This window comes from Lytechinus pictus, chromosome 12, assembly GCF_037042905.1.
Source record: "Lytechinus pictus isolate F3 Inbred chromosome 12, Lp3.0, whole genome shotgun sequence".
In the NCBI taxonomy this organism is placed as follows: Eukaryota; Metazoa; Echinodermata; class Echinoidea; order Temnopleuroida; family Toxopneustidae; genus Lytechinus; species Lytechinus pictus.
Genome location: NC_087256.1, coordinates 4707811 through 4717618, shown reverse-complemented (window position 1 = coordinate 4717618; position 9808 = coordinate 4707811). Strand labels below are relative to the sequence as shown.

General features: G+C 34.5%; 1 protein-coding gene across 2 annotated transcripts; it reads left to right on the top strand.

Moving 5' to 3' along the window:
• The first annotated feature begins 139 nt into the window (after positions 1 to 139).
• On the top strand, positions 140 to 9257 carry LOC129273401 (anaphase-promoting complex subunit 10-like). Of its 2 annotated transcripts, XR_010295271.1 has the most exons (4): positions 140 to 467; positions 3766 to 3921; positions 4368 to 6008; positions 6466 to 9257. XR_010295271.1 is itself a non-coding variant. In XM_054910429.2 (3 exons), exons 2-3 carry the CDS (start codon positions 3783 to 3785, stop codon positions 4775 to 4777), a joined length of 549 nt encoding a protein of 182 aa, XP_054766404.1. In that variant the 5' UTR covers positions 380 to 467; positions 3766 to 3782; the 3' UTR covers positions 4778 to 9257. The 2 variants fall into 2 exon arrangements, 1 of the variants encoding a protein (XP_054766404.1); XM_054910429.2 differs by having other exon boundaries at positions 380 to 467; positions 4368 to 9257.
• Positions 9258 to 9808: the final 551 nt, after the last annotated feature.

The following is a 9808-nucleotide window of genomic DNA, read 5'->3' as shown; positions in this document are numbered from 1 at the left end:
GTCTCTTTGTAAAAAAAAAATAGTTTCAGCAAAGATTATCAGTGTTTAAAAATAATATTGGAATACAAATTCTGAATGATTATGTTTCCCCTATGTTTCATGATGATAAAATCCGGGGATAAAATACAAACGAATATATGAGGGGACTATGATCGATGCTCCCTTTTTCATGATCATGAAGCCGTGATGAAGACAAGTAAAGAACTGTTTTACCGAAATAATGCAAATATTCAAATGTCATAACTTTGTTAGTTCTCATCTGATTTTGACGAAATTTTCAGTGTCCTGTTTGTCTGATTTTTTGTTCTATCTGTTATGTTCAAACATAGATATACTTTTTTATTTAGACTGGAGTATTCTACCTCGTAATTCCAACTAATGTTATCGATGCATTGAGTAAAGACTATTTGTGATGACGTCGTCGTTGCGAATTTACGAATTTCAGTAAAGACAAGGGCAAGCCGAAGGTAAATAAACATGTTTCCAATTAAAATATATTGTATTAACATATATGAATTATATTATGAGATTGTTAGCTATTGTAAATTGTCAATTTTAGTGCCTAAAAATTCCCACAAAGAATGCAAAATTTGATGCGTAAATACAAATTCGATTGTGTGGTCCCACTAGTTATAATTGGTGTTGTGATCACACACCAGAATGAAGAAGCACTCATTAAAAGAACAGGGTTATGATATAACTAGCCAGGAGGCTCCTAGAGAGGTTTCTTATTGTTCTTCGCCAACGTTACAGACGCAAATCCTCGATATGCGTCTGTAACGGCGAAGTCGAAGAACAAGAAAGAAGAAGAAACAAAACAAGAATAGATTGAAGATGGCGGTGAGGCGTGAACTTCGCGCAAGTTTCCCCCATCTGTTCATAATATTTTTCTCATTTTTAATGAATTCCATCTTGTTTAAAAATGAAATCAATGTCAGATATGAAGTTGTATCCCATTTACATGATTTAGGGCTAGATCTTTTATATTATAAGGAAAGTAGAAATCTACCATTTCTCAACACCTTAATTACTGACATTAGTCTAAATTCCTGACTAAATCGGAGATAATAAACTACTTGTCTGCTATCCGTTTTACGAAGCCCACTTTGCCATGACGTAGAGGCATCACTCACATGTGTAGACTATGACGCGCAAAAGTATCTTGAAAATTGAAAGTTACGTAAATCATAGAAGTTAAAATTACCTTGCAAAAGAAGTGGGAGAGATCATTCAATAATAATTGTAATGCACAGACATTATAAAAACTTGGTTAAATGCCACAAATCCATTTATTTTAAAATTTAGTAAAATAATTGAATCAATGAAGATTTATAGCTGGACTGGTACTCTTTTTGTTTAGAACCTTATCAACATTTTGATAAGTTCTAGATACCAAACCATGATTTGACAAATTCTATGCATAATTGTCAAATCATATGATTTGGTACATCTAAAGATTTAAACAATTTATGTTAAACACTATATTTTGATGAAGTTTGGAATCATTAAAAAGCGTATTTTATCATTTCACAAAGGAAACCTTTATGGTTTACTTCCGTAAACTATTAAAATTTGATTTCCCAGGGTACCCATCTCAACATCCACATGTGAAATGAATTATTCATAATTTCATTCTCTCAGCAATTGAATTTTGCTTTACAAGGCCTGACCTTAACTTTTTTCTTAGGGAGCCAGCCGGGCTCCTCAAGCACTTTTTTAGGGAGCCCGCAAGGGTTTTAAGGAGCCCAAGTTTATCACATTTTTTTTTTTGCATAATACCAGTCATTAACTATTTCAAAAATGAAAACGCACTATCACGATACGTTTTTTTTAATAAATATTCATTAGCACCAGGTGTATTTATTCAGGGTAAATCAGATTTTAAGCGTATTTTGACTCCCCAACAGCCTGACACACCGGTATACAACTTCACAAACACACTGGCCTTTTTTTTTTCATTTTTAATGACACCCCCCCTCCAAAAAAAAGATAAATAAACAAAACTGAAATAAAATAAATAAACAAGATGAATACATACATATATAAATATAGGGAGAGAGTCTGAGCTAGAAATAATAAATTATGAAAGATCTAGAACTTATTTGTTAAAATTTATTTTTTCATGCTCAGAATCATGGGTGTAAGTTAGTGCGTGTTTGTGTGGGTGTGACTGTGAGGTGGACTTGGATATACATGTATAAGTAAAGGAAATTTATTAATTATGTAATTTCTACTCTATAATATCCTTTTTGTATCAGTACAAAACCACACAGGACAAGTGTGGGCACATGTTTGTACGTGTACCCTAACTTTTCCTGCAGTTCTTTGAAAAATGCAGATCTCCACGGAAATTGCATTTCTCTATGAGGGAGTCTAAATTTGGTGAAAAAGTATTCATTAATAACTTAAATATACATCACAATGAAGAAATCATCCAACTTTATCGGTTGTTTGAAAAAATAGACCTGAAATGTAAACTATCTGAAACAGAAAATCACCATCATTGAGGCCTTTACTGACCAAATCGTCCCCCAGAGCTCTGGCAGAGACAGAGAGCTCAGACTTGCTCAAGTGTCAGTGCATGCGTGAGTAAAATCCGGCGGCCTCCTAAAATCAGATGGTGCCTTGTTTGATGATTTACTGTCCGATATTTACCCCTTCCTTAGAACACAATGAAACAAATGATTTTTCAGTATAATTCACAACCGAAGTAAATTATTTTGGATGTTAATAATAGGCTATGTTTTGCGAGGGCTCAGAGCCGAAGTCTACACAACGACGGACTCACCAATGCGAGGTTATAATTAGAAATCTGGGATTTATCTCATGTGCAATTCGAACTCCTTTTTCACAGAATCATGATATTCTTAGGGGAAATGTGTGCATTAGAAATTACACACGGGGGTAATAATAATGGAACTGTTTTTGTGGCTGGTATTCGAAAAAAGTTAGGGAGCCCGCCGGGCTTTTTCAATTACTTTCTAAGGAGCCCGCAGAGGTTTTAGGGAGCCATTTGCCACCGGGCTCCCGCTAAAATCGAGCCCTGCTTTATGAATTTTGCTTTATGAAAATTATGCAATTTTTGTGACTAAGGCTACATCTCCTACGTATCCCCATACTCCGGTACGGGCGTAGGATTTGAGATGTGATTTTCCTCATTTCTTTCTCTGTCATCTCCCTCCTAGATATATCTAAGTATATTTTCAGTAAAAGCCCTGGTTTTTAATTTTTGAGACACACATACTGGACTTTGAATCCAAGTACCTTAATTCAATATATTTTAAAAAAAGGAGAAGCAAAAAGGATTTTTTTTTTTTAAAGAAGAAAGGAATAAAGAGAGTGCTGAGAATTGGGCCCCAGGAAGTTTGGCAAGGAACATAGCTTTGACACTCGCCCAGTTATGCGAATGTACTAGTGATTTAGGGATTTAGCTTTTTTGCAATTACTGTATCACATTCACATCATTGTGATAACCCCATCTGATAGGTCAGACTTATGTGTACATAAATTAAGATGCGCAGCTAATGCTAATAAAGTAAAGCCTGGCCGCTGCTCTGGATCTACTACATGGTAGTTGGCAAGCTGGGGAATTTCATTTCAGATACGTAATTGCCAGCTATTTACCAAATATTCAGATTATGGCAATGACCATTTTTCATTCCAATAGTCAGTGAATTTGGTATACATCTATTCCAAGGAATAGGCCTATGTTAAATGAACATATTTATTTTTAACATCTCACTTTTTCTGATTCAAATCACACAGGAAAGCCAAGAGTAATAATGTCAAGTCTTGGGAATAAGATCGATGATATTGATCTGAATACAACAGGACTAAGAGAGATAGGATCTCAGGCTGTTTGGTCCCTCTCATCATGCAAACCAGGGTTTGGAGTAGATCAACTCAGAGACAACTCAACAGGTAAAGATACATGTACATAGACTTCATACCAATGGCAATTGGGGCTGCATGCTATTTGATGTTTCTTGATTTGATGTATACATGTATAACACAAACATGAATCCTGAAAAAATATGAAATACCCCCAGAGGTGTTTTTTTTTTAATAAATGCTTGTTTAGAAGTACAAGTCTACTAAAATGTGACAAAGCTTAGAAACTGAGCTCAGCAACATTTTTTTTTGTTTTCCTGAAGGAAAGAAATGAAATGTTGCAGATGCAGTTGAGTTCTTTTATCTGTCAACAGTCAGTTATAAAATGTTTAATACACAGATCTCGTATATTAGAAAATGTTTTTATGGGCCTAGAACTCCATGTCTCTTCATTTCAAAATTTAGCCATTTGAAAAAAGATCCCTCATTACACATGTATGTTGAGAGCTAACATATTGTTTCTTTTCTTTTTTCAGATACCTACTGGCAATCAGATGGAATACAGCCGCATCTTGTCAACATCCAGTTCCGTCGTAAGACGACCGTCCACAGCGTTGCTCTCTATGCAGACTTCAAATCGGACGAGAGTTACACACCGAACAAGATCTCCGTTCGCGCAGGGAACAACTTCCACGACCTTCAGGAAGTAGAGTTGCTTGAGCTCGGTGAGCCGAGCGGTTGGATCTCGATACGCCTGGCAGACTCGGAGGGAAAACCCATCAGGACGTTCATGATACAGATTGCTGCATTGTCAAACCATCAGAATGGCAGGGACACACATATGAGACAGATAAGGGTGTATGCACCGATGCAGAACACAACTATGAACAACAGACTGCCAACTTTCTCAGGAGTGGATTGTGCTATGTATAGCACCATAAGGTAGTAAATGCCAGGGATTGGAATCCTCTGAGGACTATAGCACCTTCAAGTTAAAGAGCCTTTACGGAATCAAAGTTCTGTAAAGGCTTCATGTACTAATGACCATGGACAGGCATGATGTGGAATCCACTGAGGACTTTCAGAACAATCTAAAGATTGAGCAGGGAATGACAGATAGACTCAAAAGGTTGTAGAGAATACAGAGTAAAGATTTAATTAATATTCATTCATGTTTATCATGCACAAAATAAGATCAAGGCATAAAATCCACATTTTTAGATTTGAGAAGAAAAATTATGTCACGTTTATGTCGCCCTGCCCCCCTTCCCTTCCTTCCTTATCAAAATACCCTACCGCCGCCACCCATCACTTATAAATCAGATTGCAGCAAATAATGTGACATGCACTTTTAAGCGGTTTACTTATCAAGATAAGTCTTTGCATCATTGTAATGTAAAGATTGTTTCATGTGCAAAAAGTTATTTGCTCGTGTTTATTACAAAATTATTTGGTCATTGAAGTAATTTATGTATATTGTGAAGTAGGAGTATTAAATCTGTTTTTGTATGTCTGACAATATATGTGCAGTTCATAATTTATCATAATATTGACCTTTTTTTCGGTCAGACATAGATAATTTTGCTTGTGAACATTGAGATATTCTGATGTGAAATTTATGATTTTGGTACTGATTTTAATCTGATTCAAACTTAGACATAGAATGACCAAAAGTAAACAATTAATGGCCAAAATCACCATATTCACATCAGGAAATGTTAACGTTTTGCAAATTAGACCAGAAAAGCTGAGTATCAGAGCCAGTTTGTCTGGTTGCTGTTTATCATTTAGGCTGTATCCATTTTTTGTCTCGCCTGCATAGCAGAGCAAGACAATACGCGACGCTTTTCAGACGACGGCGGCGTGGCCTCAAATCTTAACCTAAGGTTAAGTTTTTGAAATTTCATCATAACTTAGATATGGATCTAGTTCATGAAACTGGGACATACAGGCAATCAAGTATTACTGAACACCCTGCTTGAGTTTCAGGACACATGACCAAAGTCAGAGGTCATTTAGGGTCAATGAACTTTGGCCGTGTTGGGGGTATTTGTTGAATTGGTATCATAACTTAATAAGTTTAAGGATCTACACATGTAGTTCATGAAACATAGACATAAAGGTAATCGAGTTGTTTTGCACATGTCTGAGGTCACATGATCATAGTCTATTTCAAAGTCAGCACTGCTGGTATATCAAATCGCGTAAAGCAGGCAAGACTGCCAGAAGCGTTCCACTTGTTTAAATTTCTTATGTATTTCCATGTTCAACTTTTTGTTTTTTCAATGGAAATTGTTGCAGACATAATTTTGATCATAAACAAGACAAAATTAATTAAGTTTAATCAGTAAAAGTAGATATAATGATACATTTATGAATTTTGGCTAAATACACAATTTGCATTGGATTTGTACATGAATTCACGTTTTTGAGCAGTTTTGGGTCTGACATGCACTTACATAATGTTGCGTAATTTCGTAACCGCGTACCCAGTCATCGCAAACTTCTCAAAAGTTGTGCGAGATATGAAAGTAAAAAGTCAGCAAGCGCCGTGGTTGAAAAATTTCGCGCGTTGGATTTATCGTGAAAAATGTAGAGGGGGGCGGATTCCCCCCCACCCCCTGGGCCTTTTAGGGTTAATTTTGGCCATGTTAGGGGCAATCATTGAATTGCCATCATAAGTTTATGGATATAGTTTATGAAATGTGGACATAGGGGTAATCAAATATCACTTATCACCTTGCACAAGTCTTAGGTCACATGATCAAGGTCAAATGTCATTTAGGGTCAATGAACGTAGTATTTTATTGTATGAATTGTTTTTTGTGAATAATTATTCAATAGTTGTTTCAAAGTCAGAACTGCTGCTATATTGAATCGCATAATGCAGGCGAGACTGCCAGAGGCGCTTCATTTGTTTCTAATTTCCACCTGGTCTACAGCACTTTATCTAATTTACATGTATGTGATTATATCGATGAACCGTTTATGAACCAAAGTTAGACTCTCTTTGGTATTCTGATAAACCTAGGTTTTACCCTTGTTTAAACTAGATTTTCAAACCACAGGCCTATGGAATGCTGGCTTTATAATATTTCTTCCAATAATCATGGCAATTATAATTAATTTTAATTAAAAGTCATTATATTTCTGTATTTTCATATTCTAATTTCGCTAATAAATGACATTTTCAATAACTTTTTTCAGCAGGATAAGGATAATTTTGTAATTGGTAAATATGTTGACCATTGGCACTTCATAAAAGTCTGGTCTAAATTAACCCAGGTTTAACTAAACCATTGCTATCAGAATACCACCCTCTGAGAAATAGACGGTAAACCAAGTGAATATAAACCATTGAATGTAATCATTGTCCTTTTTTCCATTACCACCAAACTCTTCAGTCTTCACTATGCATCCTCTCTCTCTCTCTCTTTTAAGGTCAAGTCCACCCCGGGAAAATACTAGCATAGTGCTGAAAATTTCATCAAAATCGGATGTAAAATAAGAAAGTTATGACATTTTAAAGTTTCGCTTATTTTTCACAAAACAGTGACTCAGTCGATGATGTCCATCACTCACTATTTCTTTTGTTTTTTATTGTTTGAATTCTACAATACTTCATTTTTTATAGATTTGACAATAAGGACCAACTTGACTGAACCATATAGTATTAAACAATGCTAATTAATTCCACATGTTCAGGGAGGAATTAATCGTTGTATCACTTGACAATGAGGAGAAAATTAGAATATTTCATATAATAAATACAAAAATAGTGAGTGGATGACATCATAGTCTCATTTGCATACCAGCCAGGATGTGCATATATTATAACTGTTTTGTGAAATTAAGCCGTAACTTTTAAATGTCATAACTCTTATTTTACATCCGATTTTGATGAAATTTTCAGTGTTATGCTTGTTGGATTTTTCTCTTTTTATTCAAATCAACTTTTTGTTGGGATGGACTTGTCCTTAAAGAAATTGACAAATTAAAGGGGTACTCCCAGCTGAAAATAATCTGATTTCAACAGATTAAGAAAAATCAGAGCAAATGTCACACTGAAATTTGATTGAAATTGGCCAAGGAATGGCAAAGTTTTGACTTTTTAGAAATATTTGCATATTTCAAAGAAACAATCCTACGCATGGCTTCATGAATATGCAAGAGCAAGCTGATGTCATTTCTCCACTTATTCTTTTCGATCAAATTTTGTCCTCCAAGAATTAAACAAATTGTATTGACTTCAGATTTAATGTATAGGAAAACCATTGCTGCAACCTATATTGTTACAAAGACTGACATTATCATACCGACGTATGAAACTTGAAATAATTATAATTTCATGTAACAACATAAGAAAAGGGAAAATGGGAACATGACATCATCTTACCTAATGCATATTCATGACAATTAAAACTTTTTTGCAAATATTGCTAAACTTTAACTCAGTAAACTTTTTTATTTACTATCAGATTTGGATACAATTTTTAGTGTTCTCATTTAATTTTATGGTAGGGGGTCCTAATGCTACGCACCACTCATCGCGTATGCAGTTTTCAATGGCAGATGCGCACTCTATGTGAAACTGACTGCAGAATGACGAACAATTCATAATCAAATTTTTGTGTACAGAGGCTGCAGTTTATCTCTAAATGTAGAGAAAACCCACAACTCTTTGGAATTTTGGAGTTGCATTCACTTTAATTTCATTTTTTCCTATAATAATATGAACTTATTTAAGTATTTGAGGCACTGGAAATAAAAAAATTTTGCATGACAAATCGAGTGCGTAGCTTTAGGACCCTTCTACATCGGGCGGCGAAATTAAGAGGTGTTCGAAAAACATGGCGGGATTTTCGTATTTGTGAGTTTTGTGATATTTACTTCTTGGTTTGTGATCTTTAGAATGTTTGCTGCAAATTAGTGAAAGATAATTTATTCAAATATTAAAATTGGCACAACAAAGTGCGTAGCTTTAGGTCCCCCCATCATGCTCTTTTAAGATTATTTTTAGCATGGAGTTACCCTTCAAATCATTGTAAATAATGCCTGAATGCTCTCTCTCAATGATCCTTTCATCTTCTTGACTTTTTACCGTGAATCTTCTCTTCATACAATACATGCACTACATACAATACATCGCCTTGAAATAAAAACCAACACAAAATAAATATTTAAATAGTGTATAATACCTTTATTTTACAAAAACTTGATTATACATAAAATGAGGTACTCATGTCATTTGGCACAATCTTTTCCTCTGGCTTTTTTTTTTCTTTGCATGTACAGTACATCTGTCTTTGCCTAATCTTTGCAATGTAGCTGCCCTGATACATGTGCATGTAAATACTTGGGAGAGTTTACACATTTGTACAATTCTGTGGAAATCAATAAACTCCAAGAACAAATGCATAAAACTATACTTGACCCTTTTTTGTCATACTACATTTCACAGACTTTTTGTGTGGGTGTGCGAATGTGACAGCATAACATTTACACATAACCCTTTTTGCCTGAAAACAGACTTTTTACTACAATGTACCTTTCTCTTCTTTTTTTCTTTATTCATTTTGTTCAAAATGAATTTGGCTTTACATTAATTTTCCTTTCCTTAAGTTATTATTAATATAAAGAATAGTATGCAAATTTTTTTTGCAAAGTGCATTTTAACACATATATGCAACTTCTGTCTATAACTGAAGATGGACAGTAAGCACATGTTTAGTCAAATGGTTGAAATTGTTCAAAAGAAAAGCATTACTTTTTTCATACACTTTCTGTATTTCATTATACACAGACATACATGTAATACAGCATGTACTGTTATTATCAAAGCAAAATTGATAATCAAGGTGACTTCATTAATGTACCTCACAAAATACTATAACTTATAAAGAAACTTTCTCTGAATATATTTTTCTTCCCATATACAATACACACAACTTGTAAACTCATAAGCTAATTGAAGAAA

Excerpts from the sequence above, each read along its gene's own strand:
- LOC129273401 (XM_054910429.2), top strand. The coding sequence starts at position 3,783 with ATGTCAAGTCTTGGGAATAAGATCGATGATATTGATCTGAATACAACA. Across the intron at positions 3,922-4,367 it reads ACTCAGAGACAACTCAACAG|ATACCTACTGGCAATCAGAT; the intron begins GTAAAGATACAT and ends TTCTTTTTTCAG.